The sequence below is a fragment of the Schistocerca piceifrons genome, chromosome 8, assembly GCF_021461385.2.
Source record: "Schistocerca piceifrons isolate TAMUIC-IGC-003096 chromosome 8, iqSchPice1.1, whole genome shotgun sequence".
NCBI lineage: Eukaryota > Metazoa > Arthropoda > Insecta > Orthoptera > Acrididae > Schistocerca > Schistocerca piceifrons.
The window spans coordinates 484,464,583-484,487,910 of record NC_060145.1 but is presented as its reverse complement, the minus strand read 5'-3'; the positions used below and the strand labels follow the sequence as shown (position 1 = coordinate 484,487,910).

General features: G+C 43.9%; 1 protein-coding gene across 1 annotated transcript in view; it reads left to right on the top strand.

The window, feature by feature from the left end:
* The first annotated feature begins 1,350 nt into the window (after positions 1 to 1,350).
* LOC124711633 (vitamin K-dependent protein C-like) overlaps positions 1,351 to 23,328 on the top strand; it is a 97,154-nt gene continuing 75,176 nt past the window's right edge. The window contains exons 1-2 of the mRNA XM_047241818.1: positions 1,351 to 1,475; positions 9,422 to 9,558. Of these exons, the coding sequence (XP_047097774.1) occupies positions 9,441 to 9,558 (118 nt within the window). The 5' untranslated portion in view covers positions 1,351 to 1,475; positions 9,422 to 9,440. The remainder of the gene's footprint in view (positions 1,476 to 9,421; positions 9,559 to 23,328) is intronic.

The window sequence follows — 23,328 nt, the reverse complement described above, 5'->3', positions numbered from 1 at the left end:
AAATAGAGAAACGTTCAGTGATCCGTTTTTTGTGGTCGGAAGGCGTATCAGGGGCCGAAATTCATGGAAGACTTTCAGTACAGTACAGTAACAGTGTTCTGCCAAAACGGAGTGTCTACGAATGGATTGAAAAATTCCGAAATGGTCGTACAAGTGTTACGCACGATGAAGGAGCCGGACGACCGTTTACCGCCAGAAGAAACCATTGAGCGTTCACGTGAAATGATTGTCTTAGACAGACGATTAACTATTGACGAAGTGGCACATCGTCTGCAAATTAGTCACGGTTCTGCCTACGAAACCATCCACAACAGACTTGGGTTTCACAAAGTTTGTGCAAGATGGGTCCCAAAACAACTCACGCAGTTGCATAAACAAACGTGCATGGACATCTGCAAAAAACACTTGGATCGCTATGGTAACGAAGGGGACAACTTTTTAGACAGGATCAGTACTGATGACGAAACATAGACCCATCATTACGAGCCGGAGAGTAAATGGCAGACTACTGAATGGAAACATGCAGATTCGCTGTGCAAGAAAAAGTTCAAGACACAACCGTCCGCAGGAAAACAGAGGCTTACGGTGTTTTGGGACCCACAAGGTCCTGTACTGGAACATTATGGGGAAAGGGGCACAATAATAAACAGTGTACGTTACAGTGAGATGCTTACTGCCAGGCTAAAGCCTGCAATTCGAAGCAAACTCCGAGGATTGCTGTCAAAATGTGTTGTGTTGTTGCACGACAATGCCCGTCCGCATACTGCTGCCCACACTGTTGAAACGCTCCAGAAACTCAAATTTGAAGAACTAGATCATCCTCTATATATTCCCGATCTTGCCTGTTCTGACTATGACTTGTTTAGTCCACTGAAAGAGGCATTAAGGGGCCGTCGATTTGCCTCGGGCGAAGCAGTGAAAGAAGCGGTGCATTCCTGGCTCAACCGAGAACCTTCTTTTACGAGGGCATCAGGAAGCAATTACAACGATGGACCAAGAGCATTGCAACACAAGGAGACTGTGTCGAAAAATGATGTTCATGTAAGTTTCGTATTTGATTACAATAAAATTTTATAACTGCTATGCGGATAATAATTAAGCTACCCTCGTATATATGATCAGCAGATAACAATGTTTTCATGTCACATGTAAATATATCGCCCCCTACGGGCACGAAAACCCGCAGGTGCTCCTGAATGTTGTTCAGGACTCTTCTAATATTGTGCAGACGTGGTGAGTGGCGGAGAGTGTGAATGCTGAGCCGGTGGTCGGTGTCCGCAGGTTTCGACGCGGCCGCAGGCGGGGCGCGGGGGGCGTCGGCGGCCGAGGCCGGGGGCGGTGGGGGCGGCGGGGGCGGCGTCCACGGTGTTCGTGGTGCGCGTGACGCGCGGCCTGCGCGGCTACAACAGCCGCCTGTTCGGCCGCTGGAGCCGCTGGTCCGACTGCTCAGACTCGTGCACCACGCACCGCACTAGGTAACTCCACTCTACTCCACTCTACACTGCACTACACTACACTACACTACACTACACTAACATCGGTGGTACCGAGGGAGGTGGCGCAGTGGTTAGGACACTGGACTCGCATTCGGAAGGATGACGATTCAAACCCACGGCCTGCCGTCCTGATTTAGGTTTTCCGCGTTTTCCCTAAATCGCTTCTGGCAAATATCTGGATGGTTGCTTTGAAAGGGCACGGTCGATTTCCTTCCCCATCCTTCCCCAGTCCAATGGGACCGATGACCTCGCCGTTTGGTTCCCTCCCCCAAACAAATCAACCAGCCAACCAGATGGCCCGCACCGTCGTGCCTCACAAACACCAACAGCTACCACCAGTGTACATGTCGCTACGCCGTGAAGCATCCCCCACAGAATCAGTGAAACGTGATAGCAGTCTGAAGTCAAAAGGCAGGATTAGACACTTTGAAATATCTCACTGCAATTTTCCTTTGGAAAAAGAGCAGAGTTTGCTGTCTTCTAATAAACTTGACCACCACCTCCAGGGTACCTAGCTAGTCTTCCAACCCCGTGTGTCCTACGACTTCCTAAATAATCGATTAACTAATTGGGACGAGACTCGGAATTTCCTGCCATGAGACATTTCTCTGACGGACTTGGTAGCAGCACAAGTCCTTTGCGAATTGCTGTATGTGGAGGGCTACGTTCACCAATTCGAATGAAGAGATCGTGTTACCTTGTGTCCCTTTTGGATTCCTTCACTGCCGGACACAAATCCTAAGATGGATTCAATGAACAGTGAATATTGGAATGGTTAGTGGGAGCATCTCAACACTACTACAATGAAGATCTCAAAATAAAGGGCCGCCACTTCATTTTTTATTGTTGTCAATCTCAAAATCAGAAAAAATGAATCTTTGTAATAATAATCTATTTGAGAACGAGTCTAATAGTAATGTTTGTGTCAAAGAAAGCTGATTCTAGTCATGACTTATCGAACACCATGGAAACCTACGAAACTATGTGCACACATTTTTAATGGCAGTACGGGATCGTGCGTTTCCAGAGGCTATTTCAGACTTAAGTTCACTTTTGAGAATCTGGAATAACCACTCGTACCAACGACGTGTGTCCTTTCTAGACCAGTGGTTTCCAGCTCTCTGTGACAGCTACCCATGAGTGCTGTTAAACAATAACTAGTACTCCCACCTCCTCCCCCCACTTTCAACATTTTCATTTTTTAAATGTCGAAAGATAAATGATATTCAGTTTTTGCAGTAGTTTTATTAAACAAGGAACTGATGTGAGAATTGGTACTGCTTGTTCTGAACAACCTTTTCTTACAGACTGATGAAGCAATTCTCAGTCCATCGCAAGTGCTTGTCTGGATGGGCAGTCTTGGCGTTTTTGCCATGAATAGCACTCAGGGGATGACTTAATTCTGTTCACTGATGTAGCCACCTGTTAAGAGAAGTGCTCAAGCGGCTGGGACTGCTTGTGCTGTTGCTTCCCACTGGACCAGTCGTGAGCATGTGGCGACTCAACCCGACAAATTGGTGGCTGCTCAAATTTATTGGCCACTACGGCATCTGAATCATAATGGTCTAGAGCACTACGTGATGAAATGATCGAACTTACTGTTTCAAAATCTGTTCTGTAAGTTTGACATCAGTTACATTGTACATGATCGCATCACACCACATAACATCTGAATATAAAGCACCACAAGCACATTTGAAAGTGCATTTCCTCATCATACCCTGAAAATCTGTTACCCACTCACAATAAGTTTGTTCTGACTGTTTTTTGCAAAGAAAGAATTGGTCATAGAATGAAGGCTTTCATGACCACATGACATAGCTGCTGCTAAACCTTTTGGGATGTGAGGTCGTGGTCCAAGAAACACTTCTGTTCCTGACGTTTCATCCAGGACTGCACTGGACATACTCTGCTGAGTCTTGCCAACTGACCAGTCGGATGCCCGAGGGTGACATTTTCCACAGTATATATGTCGCTCCCGGACATCCAACAGGTCAGTTGGCAAGACTCAGCGGAGCAGTGCTTCTGAAGAAGTCCAGTGCAGTCCTGGATGAAACGTCAGGAACAGAAGAGTTTCTTGGACCACGACCTCACATCCCAAAAGGTTTAACAGCAGCTATGTCATGCGGCCGTGAAAGCCTTCATTCTATGACCAATTCTTTCACTGCAAGAAACAGTCAGAACAAACTTATCGCGAGTGGGTAACAGATTTTCAGGTTATGATGAGCAAATACAAATTCAAAAGTGCTTGTGGTGCTTTATATTCAGATGTTATCTTGGATGATGCGAACATGTACAATGTAACTGATGTCAAACTTAGAGAACAGATTTTGAAACAGTCAGATATACTTTAGAACATATGTTTCTCTCAGATGTCCAGCCGGTCAGTTCAAATGACTCTGAGCGCTATGGGACTCAACTTCTGAGGTCATCAGTCCCCTGGAACTTAGAACTACTTAAACCTAACTAACCTAGGGACATCACACATATCCACGCCCGAGGCAGGATTCGAACCTGCGACCGCAGCGGTCTCGCAGTTCCAGACTGTAGTGCCTAGAACTGCTCGGCCACTCCAGCCAGCAAGACTCAGCAGAGGAGCACCTCTGAAGATGTCCAGCACAGTCCTGGATGAAACATCAGGAACAGTAAAGAATTGGTACCGAGCTGGCACTACATTCAGTTGTTGATCATAATATTTAGTTAGAGAATCTACAACCTGATCATAGGAAAGTTCACTTGGAGTGGTGTTAGGGAACAATTTCTGAATGAGGCAAAAGACTGCACTTCCTATCGTTGACAAGAAGTAATGCAGTTGCACAGTACCTGACACTTTGTGATGTGGCCGTCATACTGTTGCGACCACTCAAGCCATTCCTCTTCTTTTTTATTAAACTGGCAAAAAGGTGGTGTGGCACTCAGAACTACGATTGCTGCATGTTGCTCGGCATTTGCTGCTTGGTTCTCCAGTAACTGCTGTACCATGTTTAGAAGGGTTTCAATCTGCTGCATCTGAAACTAAAACATCTGTGGTAGCTGTGTAACATCTACCACTTGCACCTGAGGTGCCTGAAGATGAAGTGGGACAGGTGGGTTGCTCATTGTGGATTAGGCAAATGCAGTAAACAGACAATGCAGACAATAAAAATAAGCACACAAGCAAAGAAAATTTCTGCAATGCCCACCTGAAAACACTGAACAGAAAAAACACAATAAGAGACACAGTTAAAACAGGTAAACACACATCTGCAAAGAAAATACAAGGTAGAATGAAGGCACCAGCAAAACACAAAATCCCACAACAAAAACAGAGACAGTCAGTGGTATCTGACAGCTCAGGGTTCGAACGCAAACAGATTGTCACTATGTGATTCATTCACCTCATCACCAATGTTGTTGTTGTCTAGGAATCCTGCATACTTGGTTCACTAGAAAAACAATCAAACAATCCATATTAATGAGTTTTATTCCAAATAGAGAAGATACAATACTTAGCTTTTGATAGATGTGTTGCAAGCACAGGGCAACATACAGAATAATCAGTCTTCTTCAATATAAACAAATACAAGTCTGAGCTACATAGAGATAGCTAACGGAGTGACTAACATTGAAGCTGCTATCAAAGTGGGTGGCACCTGTTGGGTGCGGCGCTTATGTTGCTTGTCACACAGTCATCCTGGAGGGAGGTCAGTCAGCGTGTGATTGGCTGACTTCTTCTCATAGCCTTCTCTTCCCTGTTGTTCCCATCTGACGTGCTGGCACTGACTTTATGCCATTACAGGTCATGGGTGCCTGAGTAGATTCCTCCACCGGGACTTTCATTTTATCATGTCAAGCCCTGAAATGAGATCATCCTTTCCTATCGTGATATTTCCCTATGCCAAACAGGGTGGCATTCCCATGCCCTTATAACATTTTCTACCTTTTTCCCGTGCACTATGACATCCCCAAAATAACTCCTTCCACAGTGTTCCATCCTGTGTAACACTTCTCAATGTAAAATCTGCCCTTTAAAACAATCTGCTGCCTCTACAATGGTCTCAACAATGGCAAAAAAACATTAAACACAAGGCCAGGTGAGAAATTGCTCATGTCATTTACTGCCTGACAGGTTTTCATCAAATAGCTTTTTACATAGAAAAGACTACTACCATACTGGCAGAATATATGATCAGACAAGGACATACTGCCTGCCTTGAGACACCCTGCACCCAGTAGTGAAACATGCACCACAGCATGACTTGCAGGACCACATATTCCATTTCAGTCCTGTCACACAGCACCACTTTATGTGAATTGCTGGGGTGGTAACATTTCACCATTATATCCCCTGAAACACCACCCTCCTGAACTCGACCTATATTACAGTCCAGTTAATCAGTCTTCTTCCTTCATCCAGTCATTTTTTATTTATGTTTCTCCATCATTACTGTGCCTCAGTTTTCTTTGATTATGATGCTTTATTTGTTTTAAACTCTCCACTCCTGATTTTCTTTTTTCCCCACATTCATTTGTATTTACCAATATACTCCTGTTTATCCACTCTGAAATGAAACTGTTACAGTACATACAGATGAACACTCTTTGCCCTGTCATCTGTTGCTGCTTTCACTTTTTGCCCTCATTGCTTGATGGTCAAGGAAGGTGTCTCCAGATTTGGGTTCTTCATTGCCTGCCTGCACATCACTGGCCTCCTCTGACTATTCTTCGTTTTCTGTTCAGTTGAAGGAACTCCATTTTGCTGGAAACTGGTAGAACACTATCTATTTTTACGTATGTGAATTGGTTGTTCTAGGAGTTCTGTCTTTTGGAGGTAAGTACTGCACAACACATCTGTGTCTGTGAAATTAGTGAAACTATGAATGAAATTTTCCTTTTCGGAGAGTCAGCTGGCTCAAATACATATTATATTATTAATTAAAAAACTGACATGTTGATAGCAGACACAAACATTAATTATGTTCTGCTAAATGAAACACTGTGTGTGTGATAGTGTATGGTGTCCCGCTGGATGTCAAGCTAAAATGGACTCAACATATCAATTATAGCTAAAATAATATAGAACTTCAGTTCACTATGCTCTGCACTTATGATTGTTTATCATTTTGTTACCTTGAGGACAGATATGTTTAAATGCCTTTTGTCTTACACAATTATCTTCTGGCACAGTGCAGCTAAAGTACATAAAACATTTTTTCAGCAAAAGTAAGCATGAAGAATATTGTGTAAACTGGATAACAACCTGTCTTGCAGACTTGGCATTATAGTTCCTATATTTCTTATACTCATTTCTCTGTATGTTTGTTCCTTAGTCATATACTCGGAGGGGGGGAAGGGGGGGGATAGAGAGAGAGAGAGAGAGAGAGAGAGAGAGAGAGACCACATGAAGGAATGATCCATGTGGGATGGAAATCGGTAGATGTGATGTATTTGTACGTACAAACAAGTGATTAAGTTTCAGAAAAATTGGATGATTTATTTGAAAGGAAGAGCTTCACAGATTGAATAAGTCAATAACACATTGGTTCACCTCTGGGCTGCAGGAAATTATTTGACTTGGCATTGATTGATAGAGTCATTGTATGTCCTCCTGAGGGATATCATCCCAAATTGTGTCCAGTTGGTGCATTAGATCATCAAACTCCTGAGCCTGTTGTCCATAGTACTCCAAACATTTTCAATTGGGAGAAGATTTGGTGAACTTGCTCGCCAAGTTGGTGTTAGGTAAGTCTGAAGACAAGCAGTGAAACCTCCTGCCCTGTGCGGGCAAGACATTGTATTGCTGAAATATAAGTATAGGGTAGCTTCCCACGAAGGGCATAGAATATAGTCAATGTACTGCTGTGCTGTAAGGGTGCCACAGATGACAAGCCAAGTGGTCCACCTATTGAAAGAAATGGGACCCCATACTATCATTCCTGGTTGTCAGGCCATATAGTGGGTGACAGTCCGGTTGGTATACCACCACTGTATGGGGTATCTCCAGACACATCTTCAATGGTCACTGGAGTTCAGTTTTAAGTGGGACTCATCACTGAAGGCAGTTCTATTCCAGTCAGTGAGATTCTACGCCGAAGACCTGTCTGGATATTCCTGGACAGCAGTGGGATACCAGCCTTACTGTCGCCTGACTTATGGCCCGACATCTAGGAGCAATGGTCTGGGGTGCCATTTCTTTTTGTAGCATGGATCCATTTGGTTGTCATCCATGGTACTCTTTCAGCACAGGGGGACATCAAACATATTCTGTGCTCCATTTTGTTGCCATTTGCCCCAGCTTGCATTTCAGCAAGATAATTCCTTGCCCGCACACGATGAGAGTTTCTACTGCTTGTCTTCATCCTTGGCCAGATAGTTCACTGAATCTCTCCTCAACTGAGAACATTTGCAGCATTATGGGCAACCAGCTTGGGAGTTTGATGATCTATTGCACCAGATGGACGGAATTTGAGACGATATCTCTCAGGAGGGCATCCAACAAATCTATCTATCAATACCAAGTCAAATAACTGTTTCCATACAGCCTACAAGTGTACCAATGTGTTACTGACTTGCTCAATTTGTGAAACTCTTTCTCTTGAAGATATCATCCAATTTTTCTGAAATTTTTTTAAATGTCACTGTCTTGTTTTCATTTGACAGAATCTTGTTTTGCAATTAGAATTTTGGCATTAAGCCAGTTTCAGGCACAAGATTTTGACTTATAGGTTTATGTTAGGTAGAGATAACAATGTACAATGCCAAAATCTATGCTTTATAAAATGGCTTAATTTCAAAATTGCAATATTACGTTGTTATATCTGCCTAATGTAAACCTGTATGTCAAAATCTTATGCTTGAATATGGCTTAATGCCAATATTGCAGTTGTAAAATAATGTTCTAACAGGTGGAAGGAAGATGATGACTTTAAATATTTATAGAACCTGTGTACGCATATCACAAGAAAGTAATTAACAGAAGTTTCAATCATTTGTTTGTTTGTACATGCACATCACATCTGCCAGTTTTTGTCCCATTCAGATAATTTCTCTCCTTTTTCTCTTAGAGTATATTTATTGCTAATGGTGAAAATTATATCATGCTGAACTGTTGTTTAGGCACCCACAATACATTAAACAAAAGTAATTTTCATTTGCACTTTGCTTCCTTGTCTAGTGTTCAGAGTTTATTTCTGTATTCTGATGCAAAGCAGTACTGCATTGTCACATTAGGAAAAAAAAGAAAAATCAGAAAATAGAAACTCAGCAAATTCAAATAGAAGTAAAAATATTTCTCATAAAATTATCTGATAATTCAGATTCAACAATTGACAACTGTTGTTAGTCATGTGACAATTAGTGATGTTCACTGTACTTGTGCCACTATTCTTACAGTACTTTTTTTAATAAGTCCCAGTGTTACTGTATTTATATTAAGGTGCCAGCAGGAGAGAAATAGGAACTATTAACAGAGTAAGCAACAACTTCTTTCAGGTTGGCAGCTTCCCTGATAGTTTCTAATAATGTTAAAATGAGACTGAGCTAGCAAAAATAATTTGCAGCTGTTTAGTGACTATTAGATAATTATTAATGCAGTTTATAATTGCTGGTTTTCTCTTTCAATGCATACACTGATGTACTCCACATCCCTGAAGTTTCTCTTTCATGGTCTCTGCAAAACAGAATGAACAAATGAAGAAAATTTAAATAATATGTATAAAATCTTCCTGTCAATCTGCAATTTGGCAAGCATGTATTACAACATTTGATTGTCAAATATACTTTCATATCAAAAGGAATTTTTATATAAAATGAATACAGTTGCACATAATGCTACTTGATAATTTGTCAAGAACACAATTTTTTTCATTTTATAAATCAAATAATTTTGATTTTTTAGTGTCTTTCACTTAAACTTAACACTTATACAAGTGCCTTACCCTGTAAAGGTGGTGCAAAAGGCCTCCTATGTGTGGTGCCGATATTGTCCGGGAGGAGGCCTACTGCTACATGGAGAACAGTAGCTGCCAGCGCTGGATCCAGAGGCATATCTGGAGGCAGGTGCCCGATGCAGAATCTTCACAAGGTCAGCTGACTTATTTCCTAATTCTGTACATCACTGAAAGGTCACAATGGCCAGAGACAGTGGCCATGTATGCGATGTTGTGCATGTGTGAATGTATGTGTGTTTTCTACCTCAGAAGAAGGCTTTGTGGTCAAAAGCTCAAATGTTTAGCAGTTTTTTTGGTGGGCCTATGTTTCCTCTATATGCTGAATAGCAATCTATCCTTTCCATAATATTGTCATTAATACTATATTTGGACATTCTCTAGGGGGAAACAGTCTCACTCGATGGCAGTTGTTACATGAAAAATAGTCTTTACAATTTTTGACATATGGTTTATTTCTGCAGTGTTTATTTATGTGCTCTTTCCCCTAAGATTAAAATGCTTGACTGCTAGTTTCCATAAAAATCTTTGACCCTGTACAATGTGAATGAATCTAATAAGCAATAAATTTTCTGCCTGTGTAATACACTCTTACTGTGTTTACAGAAATATGTCATTTACTATACAAATTAATATACTTCCTCAGTGAAAAACATTGGAATACACTAACTATTTACACAAGTCTCTCCCCCTCCCTCTCCCCTGCACCACCCTCCCATCCCCCACCCCTCTCCATCCATCTCTCCCTCCACCATCCCATCCACCTATCCCTCACGATTTCCCTCGCCCTCCCTCTCACCTCATTCTCACTTTCTCCCTCACTCTCTCACTTTCACACCCTCTCCTTCTTTTGTATACACACACACACACACACACACACACACACACACACACACACACACACACACAGAGAGAGAGAGAGAGAGAGAGAGAGAGAGAGAGAGAGAGAGAGAGAGAGAGAGAGCTGTCTTTCGGCACTGAGGCTCTACTGGCATGAGCAAGAGTGTTGCCTGGGTTGGGTGATGTGTATACTGGAAAGGTATGGTGCAAGAAGGGGGAGGAGTAGCAGGATGGGGTGTTATAAGATGCTATAGAGCTGCCTGTGGGTGGGTGCAAGGTTGTAGCGGGACAGCATTGAGACGTGAGAGGACACTGTGCTGGAGAATGGGGGGAGGGGAGGGGAGGAAGGGAGGCAGAGAAAGGTAAAGGAGTTTGCAATGAGGAGGGTGAGATAGAAAATGTGTGTGAAGCTGTGGTGGAAGCAGGGAAGGGGGGGATAGAGGCAGGTGGCAGACAGGAAGTAGCCAAGGGAGAAGCCACAGGGTTATGAGAAAAATGATATGTTTCAGGGTGTGTACCCACCTGTGCAGTTCAGAAAATCTGTTGTTGGTAGGAGGGTCCAGAGAAATCAGAGCTTTAACAGAAATATTTAAGTTTTCACTTTTCCCACCTGCTGTTAGAGAGTGGTATACCAGATAAATAGTCTGAAGGTGGTTAGAAGAATTCTCTGCCAGACACTTAGTGTAAATTGCAGAGTAGTCATGTAATGTTTTTGCTTAATTGAAGCCAGTTGCCAAGAAAGAATTTGCTAATGGAAAGTCCTGTAAAATATAAATAACAGGATGCCTAAAGATAACAACTGACCATAAAGTCAAGGCATTGACAGATGCATAAAGCACACCATTGCAGAGTGCAGATTCATTCTGGAAACATCTCTTAGTTTGTGGCTAAGCTATGTCTCTACAACATCCTTTCTTCCAGGAGGCCTAGTTATGCTGAGGTACTTCTGTGAAGTTTGCAAGCTATGGGATGAGGTGCTGGATGAAGTAAAGCTGTGAGGGTAGGTGGTGGGTTGTGCAGAGATACCTTGGTTGATAGAGCAATTGCCTGCATAAGGCAAAGGTCCCAGGTTTAATTTCCAGTCTAGGACACAATCTTAATCTATCAGGAAAAAATGGTTCAAATGGCTCTAAGCACTATGGGACTTAATATCTTAGGTCCTGAGTCCCCTAGACTACTTAAACCTAACTAACCTAAGGACATCACAAACATCCCAAGGCAGGATTCGAACCTGCGACCATAGCAGCAGTGCGGTTCTGGACAAGCACCCAGAACCGCTCAGCCACTGTGGCTTGCAGTCTACCAGGAAGTTTTGAGATTGTAAATCTTGCTAGTGCATGACATCCTTCAGAGCTAACTGCAGAAAAAAGAACTAGCACACCAAACACCACCATTATACTGTGTAATAGTGCCTCTGGCCTTGACAATGGCCTCAGTTTGTCAAGAAAGAGAACTAACAAATTTCTTCAGATATCTCATATCCATTTGAAATTGCACATTGATGATTAGTTCCCCAGCAGCTACAAAGTTGCACACACAGTGATTACTGCATTTCACTCACAATGCTAAATAGTTCCAGACATTTTCTATGGGATTAAGACTGAATGACTTAGCAGGCTAGTCAAACTTCAATATGGTGCATAGTGCTCCTTAAAGCAGGAACATAAGTGTACAGCCCTGTGGAATCAGCTGTTGTCATCTTAGAAGATGTGAGTGTCCATAGCATACTAGTCATGAAGACGTAGAAGAAAGTACAACACTTGAGCACCAAAAATGTTGAAATAAACATTCTCATACACGTTCGTGTTTACCTGACGGAGTGTACCCAAGTCACAGTACGAAAAAAAAAAATCCCCAAAGAATCTCAAACACTTCTGGCCTGAACTACAACATCCACACACCTAATTAAATGACTCATTGGGTTGTTGGTGCATGCAACATGCCACTTCTTTTGAAAATAGTCAGACAGTGACTTCCCATCAACTACTGTCAAATTTCTGTTTTGTTTTGCCCACTGAAGACATGCATCTTTATATGTTGCGGTGAGCAATGGCCTTTTTTGATATGCACTATAAGGTTCACTGCCTTTAGTTACCCTCACAATATTCACTTGGAGGGTGGTTGAGGTGGGCCTGAATTCATATTTTTATGGCATCTTTTCTGACTAGTGTTCTTACACTGCATTACAGGGCTGTAAGAGGTACATCTTCCCTTGTAGACACATGGGACAGTCTGTGTTGATACACCAACAGATTGGGCAACTTCATTCACAAAGTGGTAACGGACATGTCCAAACATAATAGCTTCTTTCTGCCATTCTGTCACATCTCCCATGTCAACCCATCTTACTGTGCCAATACCATACCACCAACTGTCACATGCACAACACTTTACGTCCATGACAACCAGCTACCATTTCTACACCAGCTACAATGCTCTGAAGATCAGAGGAGGTGCTTTAAGAGCAGTTCCTATGTATGAAGTACAGAAAATCTGGTATTCAAGAGTAGTGAGGATCCAGATAATACAGATTATCAGGCAGTCATTGATATTGACTGTGCTGTGCACAGCAGCATGCCCAGTCACTTGGTGGCCATCTCTGCTTTCAGCCACAGTTTGGTTGCAGCCATTCATTTGGCTGGAAAACTCATTGGCTGCAATAACCACATAAAAAGTTGTGTGGTTGTTTCAGTGGAGCTGGTATATGACATGACAGATTCATAGGCTCTCTAATGATTGAATACCACAGCAACCTCCCCCTGCGGGTCCAGGGGTTAGAATGGGCCCAAAGTATCCCTGCCCGTCGTAAAAGGCGACTAAAAGGGGTCACACTTTTCGGCCCTGTAAGTTCAGGTCCCATTTTATGGTTTGACCAGCCATTTTCCAAATTCTACAGAAGTGCAAGCCATATGGGAAAGGACGCCTTACGTGGTGCATGAGTTATCCATAGTGCCCTTAGGTTCGATCTCCTAAACCTCTTATGACTTTTCATCTCCACCTGCAATTCAGCTGTTTGGATGAGGACACTTTCTGGGGTATGTCATCTTCTTCCGTTGTCTCCTGTCCTCTTTCGCCACCACGACAGTACTGAATTTTTCTGCTCCCAATATGCAGCATGGTAGCCAGTCTGTTGTGGTGGGGCCATCATGTACCCATTTAGTGGTAGCCCCCTGACAAGACAGGGATCGTACTGCTAATGCCTGAGCAGTAAACTCCCCATGTATGCCAAGGAGTAGATGCCTGTCTTCCTGGGGCATCAGGACTCCCAGCAATGGCCATCATGCCAGGTGGCCTTTGCTGTGGCTGGGTGGCGCCTGTGGGGAGGGCCCCTGAACAGAGTGGGTGGCATCAGGGCAGATGACCTGCAATGAAGTGGACTAAGTCATCTCTTGCTGGTGACTGTACAGCGCCAGCACTCTTTAAGAAGGGCAAGGTTGAGTACAATGCCGACAGATATGACCCTAAAATGTTTCCCTCCCTTGCTACACCTAGGGAGGAACATAGGGCTACAGAAAGAAGAGAGCCATATTTGCCTCAGTATTTAGCCTGTAGCAGAATGGACGGGGACTCATTTCTACCTATGAAGTCTCAATTTTTTGTTGAACACCTTGAGGATAAGTTTTGGGGAGTGACAGCACTGTCCCAGATGAGAAGTGGTGTAGTCTTTATTCAGACAGCATCCAAAGCCCAATCCTGGGCGTTACTCCCTTGTGACCGGCTGGGCAATTTTCCTGTTTCCGTCACTCCCCATAAAAGCCTCAGCATGGTCCAGGGGATTATATTCCATTGCAACCTCCTCTTGCAGTCTGATGACGAGCTCTGTGCCAATCTAGAATGGTGGGGTGTTCATTTCATCCGGTGCATTTGTAGGGGACCCAAACACAACAGGGTTGCTATCAGTGCCTTCATCTTGACTTCTGAGGGTGATTCCTTGCCTGAAAAGGTGAAGGTGATGGTTTACCATTGTGGCGTTAAACCATATGTCCCTCCCCCTGTGCAGTGCTTTAAGTGCTGGAAATTCGGGCACATGTCTTGCTGCTGCACATGTCGAGACTGCAGACATCCACTGCATCCAGACACTCCCTGTGCACCTCCTCCCACTTGTATCAACTGCAGAGAGCAGCAGTCCCTCTGCTCGCCAGACTACACAGTACTCTAAAAGGAGCAGAAAATCATAAAGACAACTGGACCTGATGACTTACCAAGAGGCTAAACGTAAATTTGAACAATTAAACCACATTCGGTTGATGTCCGCATACGCTGCAGCTACATTATCATCGCCATCACAAGTACCAGTCATATCAAGCTCTGTGCCACAAACAGTGGGCCCTCTGGGCCTCCAGAATACAGCTGCCCCCTTGGTGGAAGGGGGAAAATATCCTTCCGTTGCTCCCAAATTGCCCACTTGGGGAGCAAGGCCCCCCAAACCCAAACGCAGAGGACATCAGCCCCCTCCCCCCAGCTGGAGAAGCAACAGCTTCCTGTGGCTCCTCTCATGTGGAAGGATTCCATTGGGACCCTCTCTCCCAAGGTCTCCAGTAATACCAAAGTGGACACTCGCCAGTGGCTAAAGGAGCCAAAAGCTGCTAGACGAAGAGATTCACAGTCTTCCTCAGTGCCTGAAGCTACTTCAGAGGAGTCCTACCAGCAAGCCCCTAAAGAGAAGGGAGAGGGCAAGCAAACGAAGAAGTATGCTAAGAAAAAGGACCCTCAGGTAGCCCCAACACCACCACTCCCTACCAATTCAGCACCTGTGAATGAGGTGGAGATCTCAGCATCCCCTGATGATCTGGATCTCACTGATGCCTGATCCACAATATGAATGAATACAAATACTCAAGCAGTGGCAGCAGGTGTCTCTGAGGCATAACCTACCTCCATGCATGCTTCATGCCTTCCCACCCTCATGATAACGTCATCCTCTAGTGGAATTGCTGCGGTTTTTTCCACCACCTGGCTGAGCTATGGCAACTGTTAAGCTTTACTCCTGCTTTCTGCATTGCCCTCCAGGAAATCTGGTTCCTGGCAATGTGGACCTCTGCCCTTTGGGGCTATAGGGGATATTACAAGAACCGTAGCGGCTATAATAGAGTGTCAGGTGGAGTTTGTGTCTATGTCCTGAACTCAGTATGCAGTGAACCTGTGCCCCATCAAACCCCTCTTGAAGCTGTGGCTGTCAGGATAAGGACGACACAGGAAATAACTGTCTGCAATGTATATCTTTCTCCCAAAACCTTTCCTACTTTTGGGAGATTTTAATGCCCATAATCCCTTGTGGGGTGGCAGCACTGTGCTTACTGGCCATTGAATCACCCCCACATGGTACCATCGATGTGGTAGTTGAGCAGGTCACTAGAACAATCGTTTCTGCAACTGAAAACACGATCCCTTATTCTTTAGGGTGCCCCCAGCGAAAGTCAGTACCTTCGTGGTCACCGGAAATCACTGAGGACATTAAAGAGTGTCGACGAGCTCTACAGCAACATAAGTGGCACCCTTCGCTAGTGCACCTAATAGCTTTTAAAAGGCTCCATGCCTACGTTTGACAGCTTATAAAAAGATGGAAACAGGCATGTTGGGAGAGGTACATGTGGACCATTGGGAACCATACGTCACCTTCCCAAGTCTGGATGGAGATCAGACGTGTTTGTGGGTACCAGACTCCGACAGATGTTACTGGCATTAACATCAAGGCGTGTTGTCTACCGATGCAAATGCAATTGCCAAGCACTTTGCTCGAGCCTCTGCATCAGAGAATTATCCCCCAGCATTTCGCACCCTCAAACGGCGGATGGAAAGGAAAGCCCTCTCGTTCACTGAACTTCACAGTGAACCCTATAATGCTCCATTTACAGAGTGTGAGCTCCTCAGCGGCCTTGCACGTTGCCTGACACTGCTCCTGGGCCAGATCGGATCCACAGTCAGATGATCAAACATCTCTCATTCGACTACAAGTGACATCTCATCATTTTCAACTGGATCTGGTGTGATGGCATATTTCCATCACTGTGGCGGGAGAGCACCATCATTTCAGTGCTCAAACCTGGTAAAAACCCTCTTGATGTGGATAACTATCAGCCCATCAGCATCATCAACGTTCTTTGGAAGCTGTTAGAACGTATGGTATGTCGGCGGTCGTGTTGGGTCCTGAGAGTCACAGGGCCTACTGGCTCCAAGCCAGGGCAGTTTCTGCCAGTCACTCTACCATTACTAAACTAGTTTCCCTCACATCTGCCATTGTATGAGTGGGATCTATGGGGCCTGCTCCCGATTTTTATCCAAAATTTTCTATCGCATCATACTTTCCGTGTACAAGTTGCTGCCTCCCATAGTTCCCCCCATATCCAGGATAATGGGGTCCCACAGGGCTCTGATTGAGTGTATCTCTATTTTTAGTGGCCATTAACGGTCTAGCAGCAGCTGTCAGGCCGTTGTTCTCACCTTCTCTGTATGCAGACGACTTCTGCATTTTGTACTGCTCCTCCAGTACTGGAGTTGCCGAGCGCCACCTACAGGGAGCCGTTCACAAGGCGCAGTCATGGGCTTTAGCCCACGGCTTCCAGTTTTCAGCTGCAAAGTCGTGTGTCATGCACTTCCATCAGCGTTTCACTGTTCATCTGGAACCAGAACTTTACCTTAATGATGACCCATTCACTGTAGTGAAGACATATCGATTCTTAAGACTGGTTTTCAACGCTCAATTGACGTGGCTTCCTTATCTTTGTCAGCTGAAGTGGAAGTGCTGGCAGCATCTCAATGCCCTTCACTGCCTGAGCAACACCAATTGGGGTGTAGATCGCTCTACACTGCTGCAGCTCTACAGAGCCCTTGTTCAATCCCACCTTGACTAAGGGAGTCTGGTTTATGGCTCAGTAGCGCCTTCAGCATTGTGTTTACTTGACCCAGTGCACCACTGTGGCATTTGACTGGCAACAGGAGCTTTTAGGATGAGTATGGTGACCAGCATCCTGGTGGAGGCTGGAGTCCCTCCATTGAAGGCTAGGCATCCACAACTGCTGGCCAATTATGTTGCACACATTTATAGTTCTCCTGAGCATCCAAATTACTATCTCCTTTTCCCATCCATAGCACTTCATCTCCCACATCAGAGGCCTAGGTCAGGGCTTAAGACTGCGGTTTGTGTCTGATCTGTCTCAAGTGGAGTCCTTACCTTTACCACCTATACTCGAGGTCCATTCACATACACCTCCATAGTGTACACCTAGGCTGAAGCTTCGCCTGGACCTTTCTCATGGTCCTAAGGACTCAGTTAACTGTGCAGCTCTCTGCTGGCACTTCCTCTCGATTCTTGACATGTACTGAGACCGTGAAGTGGTTTGCACTGATGGCTCAATGGCTTATGGTCACGTTGGATTCACGTATGTTTATGGAGGACATTGAACATCACTCCTTGCCAGATGGTTGGAGAATTTTCATTGCGCAGCTGGCAGCCATTTCTCGTGCTCTTGAGCACATCCGCTCATGCCCTGGCAAGTCGTTTCTTCTCTGTACTGACTCCTTGAGCAGCCCACAAGCTATTGACCAGTTCTACCACCCCCTCCCCCCCCCCCCACCCCCTACCCCCCACCCCCCGCCGTCCTTTGGTAGCGACCATGTAGGAGTCCATTATGCTCTGGAACGGTCCACTCATTCCGTGGTGTTTGCGTGGATCCCTGGCCTCGTTGGAATCCCAGGAAATGAACTTGCTGACAGGCTGGCCAAACAGACTACACGGAAACTGCTTCTGGAAATCGGCATCCCTGTAACTGACCTGTGATCATTATTACGCAAGGTTTTTCAGTTTTGGGAGATGGAATGGCATAATTTCAGTATGCACATCAAACTGCATGCCCTTAAGGAGACTACGAATGTGTGGAAGACCTCCATGTGTACCTCTTGCAGGGAATCTGTGGTTCTCTGATGGCTCCGCATTGGCCATACGTGGCTAACACATGGCTACCTCCTCTGTCGCGAGGACTCACTGTGACTCACATATGACTGTCATCCACATCTTGCTTGACTGCCCACTTTTAGCCACTCTGCGGCAAACTTTTAACCTTCCCAGCACCCTGTCTTTGTTGTTGGGTGACAATGCCTAACAGCAGATTTGGTTTTACATTTTATTCTTGAGGGTTTTTTTTTATCGTGTAACTCTGTCACACATTCTTTGCATTTGTTTGTCTTGATGGTCGTCTTTTCTCTGCATGCGTTCATCTCATCTTGTCTTTTTGGGGTGGATATTTTAATCTGTTGCAGAGTGGCTGGCTCATCCTCTTTTATTACTGTGATCAGCCAGCCAAGACCATGTGCTCTATGGTTTTAATACCTTCTTCTACTTTTCCTTGTGGTGTATATTTCCCCCATTTTTTGTTCATTCCATTTGTTTTCTTTTTAGGTGTGGTGTTGGGTGTTTCTATACATGGAGCCTTGCTTGCTGTAGGAAAAAGGAACTGATGACCCTGTGGTTTGGTCCCTTTAACCCCAAACCAACCAGTCATAGCAACCAAAAGGGGAATAATCATATGGCATTATTTGTAGAAAAAACAGATGTTGGACTGAAATTCACTGAGAGAATTTCATGGAAAGCCACAAAATAAAAATAAATGAATAAAAAAATGGCTCTGAGCACTATGGGACTCAACTGCTGAGGTCATTAGTCCCCTAGAACTTAGAACTAGTTAAACCTAACTAACCTAAGGACATCACAAACAGCCATGCCCGAGGCAGGATTCGAACCTGCGACCGTAGCGGTCTTGCCGTTCCAGACTGCAGTGCCTTGAACCGCACGGCCACCTCGGCCGGCAAATGAATAAATAAATAAAATAAAACAAAAATAAAAACAAAACACTTTTTTGGGTGCTTGAGTATTGCTTATGAGATTGGGGGCCCATTAAACTTGATTAATAGAAGATACTTAAAAATCTCCATTGGCAGATGCTACAAGAGAGACATTGTGCATCACAATAGAGGTACACTAGTAAAATTGTAAGAGCATACATTTTAACGTATTACTTGGCCCCACAAAAATCTTGTGAAATGACTGCAATGAGAAAATCAGGAAAATAAGTGCTCATGTGGGCTTTCCTGATGTTGTTCTTCAAACTCACCCTTTAAAAATGGAGCAGGAAAAAGGGAGGGAGAATGGTAGTGTTACAAGAAGGACCCACGTGCAAAGACCGTGGGTGGTCTGTGTAGCATTGACGTATACGTAGAACAGGGTATGCTGAGTAGGTGCTCTTCCACCTCCAAAGGTGTGACTCTTGAGGCAAGTGGTTAGGAGTAGGTGTGGAGTAAGGATGGGCTAGGATATTTTGTAGATTGGGTGCACCTCTGATTACCACTTTTGGAGGGGTGGGACGTTCTTCATTTCTGAGCACAATAACAATTTGTCGAAGAACTGACAAAGGATGTGATTCTGTCAGAATATGTGCATCAGAAATCTAATACCAGAGCAACAAATTTCCATGTCACATGAATCGCTGAATTACCTGTGGACCCTCCATAAGATACTGTGACTGTGAAATTCCAATTATGTACACACCATCTGCCACACTGAAATCGTTGCCTTACAAAAACAGGAAAAACCCTCCAGACATCACCTCCAAAAGTTTTCCAATTTACCGACACACTTCTCATAGCACCGCTGTCCAAAAGTGCCTATCCTACACCCAGTGAAATCCCCCTTCCCTCCTACCAACCCCTCATAGCATCCACATCCTGCCTTGTTGACCTTCTCCATCTTCCACATCCTCCAAAACATATCACAAAATCAACAATTGAAACAAATGTAAAACACTGTTGTCAATCTATCTGCCAAAACCTCAGTCCCACAGGTGTCTGTCCTATCCACAGGCCACACCTTCAATTCCATTCCTAAGTCCAATCATACATGCTCATGAAAGATCTAACTTCTTTTTGTCCCCACGACTCTAGCTAAATCTGATTGAAAGCCAACACTGAATTGGGCTCTCCGAGGTCATACTTCCATCCAGTGACAACCCTGCTTCACTCCCAACTAACCAGTCCCTCATTACTTCCTGGAATTCCTTACCTCCAACCTGTCCTCACCCTTCTATCCTAGGCCCCTTACTGATAACATTAAGCTCACAGCCAATGAAAGAAAAACTACCCACAACCTTAAGAAAGACGCTGATTAGATTATCCTCCCTGAAGACAAAGGCTCCACTGCTGTTGTGACAAACCAATGATAGCCTGATAGAAGGCATCCACCAACTGCCATAGTTTTTTCCACCTACAAGTCCTACCACAGCAATGCTGTCCCAAAGTCCAATATAACTTTCAATCCCTACTCAAATCTGTGTGCCTATCCCAGAACCTGTCCCATGAATCCATCTCCTTCCTCACCCCAATTATTCCTCCACACATCTGTCTTCTGTATCCTTCCCAAAATCCGTGTACCTAACCATCTTGGATGTCTGCATGTGCTCGTTTCTGTGTGCTTTCAGAAAAGATCTTTGCTGTTATTGACAAACATTTACAATCCAATGCCCACAGCCTAGCTTCCCATATCAAAGACACAAACCACTTTCTTTATTATCTCTCCACCATCCTCAACTTATTATCACTTGGATCCCAGCTCATCATTCCTGATGCAATGCCCATACATTTCTATACCCTGGGTGTATGGCTGGCTGTTGTTGAGCATTATCTCCCCCAACACCTGACTGACACTTGTGTGAATGAGGCTCTTATGTTAATGATCTGGACCCAGGACTGTGACACCCTATTTTCATTCTTGTGTGGCCTATCTGCTTCATTTGGTCCTCCTCAACCCAGTGTGCCACCTTTGTGGACATCGTATTCCAATTCTCTTATGGCTCCATAAAAATGTACATTCATCTCAAGACCAGTGTCGTCAGCACCTTCACACTAAAAAATCTCTAAATTGCTCCAGGGAAATGCTTGGATGATTCCTTTGAAAGGGACCATCCTTGACACAATCCAAGCTTGTGCTCTGTCTCTCATGACCCCATTGTCAACAGGGACAAATGCATGGGTGCATTAATTGTGATGCAAGAGCCACATTTCAGACCATTTCCTTCTCATTCTCATAGGCATCACAACATGTTGAAATAATATCATCAATTAACAGTTTGTCCCTGTGGCATGAATTCATGATGAACTAATCCTTCAAAGTCTAAGAAAACTATCAGCATAGCTTCGATATTTGACCTGAACTGATGAGGCTTTTTTGGTCTTTGGAGAACCTTTCCCAAACCATTGTGAGTACTGAACCTTGGTCTCAACATCATAACTGTAGACCCACATCTCATCACCAGTAATGATTCTCTTAAGGAACATCTTGTTCTCATTTGGATGATTCAAAGTTCTTCACAGACTGCGTGTCGAAGGTCCTTCTGGTGTTGACTCATGAGCTGTGGGATGAACTTGGCAGCAACAGGATGCTTTCCAAGATGCTGTGTCAGGATTTTCTGATGTGATCCAACTGAAATGTTACATTCTTCTGCAGTCTCTTGGACAGTGAGTCTTTGAATAGCATGCACAATCTCGTTGACATTCCTAACAAGAGTATCATCAGTAGATGTTGAAGGGCATCCTGAACGAGGGTCATCTTTAATTTCTCTACGGCCATTTTTAAACCACGTGAACCACTGGTAGCACTGAGTATGACCAACTTAAGCACTCATCACCGTAAGCTTCCTGCCTCATTTGGGGTGTGTCTGTAGAAGTTTTCTTGAGTTTCACGCAAAATTCAAGGCAGACGCATTGCTCCTCCAACTCTCAAAATTAGCAAACTGTGTGATACAAAGTTCTACTAAATACAGCAATGAACAATAACTAACAGACATACAACAATGAAACTTCTGGCAGTCACAAATTAAACAAGGCATGTGTGAAGATGACAAACACATTTTGCTTCAACACACCACTGGTATGAAATTATGAATCTTCCAGAATTTTTTGAACGGATCTTGGACACACATTTTTATACAGCCATGCAGCTTTTATGTGACCTAAAAAACCCCATCCACTTGCTCATGAAACAAGTATTCTGCAATGTTTAATTGGAACATGTATCGGGTAATTCATTGCTGCAGCAAATATGAAATATTCAAGACTTAATCTCACATGTACCCAAAATGTCGAATATGAATGTATCTCTTTAGCAAAAAAACATAGCGATTGGGATATGAGGGTGTCGTATTATCACTAGTCCCTAGTCCCTCCCCCCCCCCCTAGCCTTCTGGCTTGTTTGATGCGGCTTGCCACGAATTCCTCTCCTGTGCTAAACTCTTCATCTCAGAGTAGTACTTGCAACCTATTTCCTCTATTATTTGCTGGATATATTCCAATCTCTGTGTTCCTCTACAGTTTTTGCCTTCTACAGCTTCCTCTGGTACCATGGAAGTCATTCTCTCATGTTGTAACAGATGTCCGATCATCCTGTCCATTCTCGTTATCAGTGTTTTCCACATATTCCTTTCCTCCAATTCTTCACAGAACATCCTCATTCCTTACCTTATCAGTCCACCTAATTTTCAACATTCATCTGTAGGACCACATCTCAAATGCTTCAATTCTCTTCTGTTCTCGTTTTCCCACAGTCCATGTTTCACTACCATACAATGCTGTACTCCAGACGTACATTCTCAGAAATTTCTTCCTCAAATTAAGGCCGATATGTGATATTAGTAGACTTCTATTGGCCAGGAATGCCCTTTTTACCACTGCTAGTCTGCTTTTGATGTCCTCTTTGCTCCATCCATCACTCGTTACTTTACTGCCTAGATAGCAGAATTCCTTAACTTCATCTAATTTGTAACCATTGATCCTGATATTAAGTTTCTTTTGTTCTCATTTCTACTACTTCTCATTACCTTTGTCTTTCTTTGATTTACACTCAATCCATACTCTGTACTCATGAGACTGTTCATTCCATTCAGCAGATCTTGTAATTCTTCTTCACTTTCACTCAGGATAGCAATGTCATCAGCGAATTTCTATCATTGATATCCTTTCACCTTGAATTTTAATTCCACTCCTGAACCTTTCTTTTATTCCCATCACTGCTTCCTCAATGTACA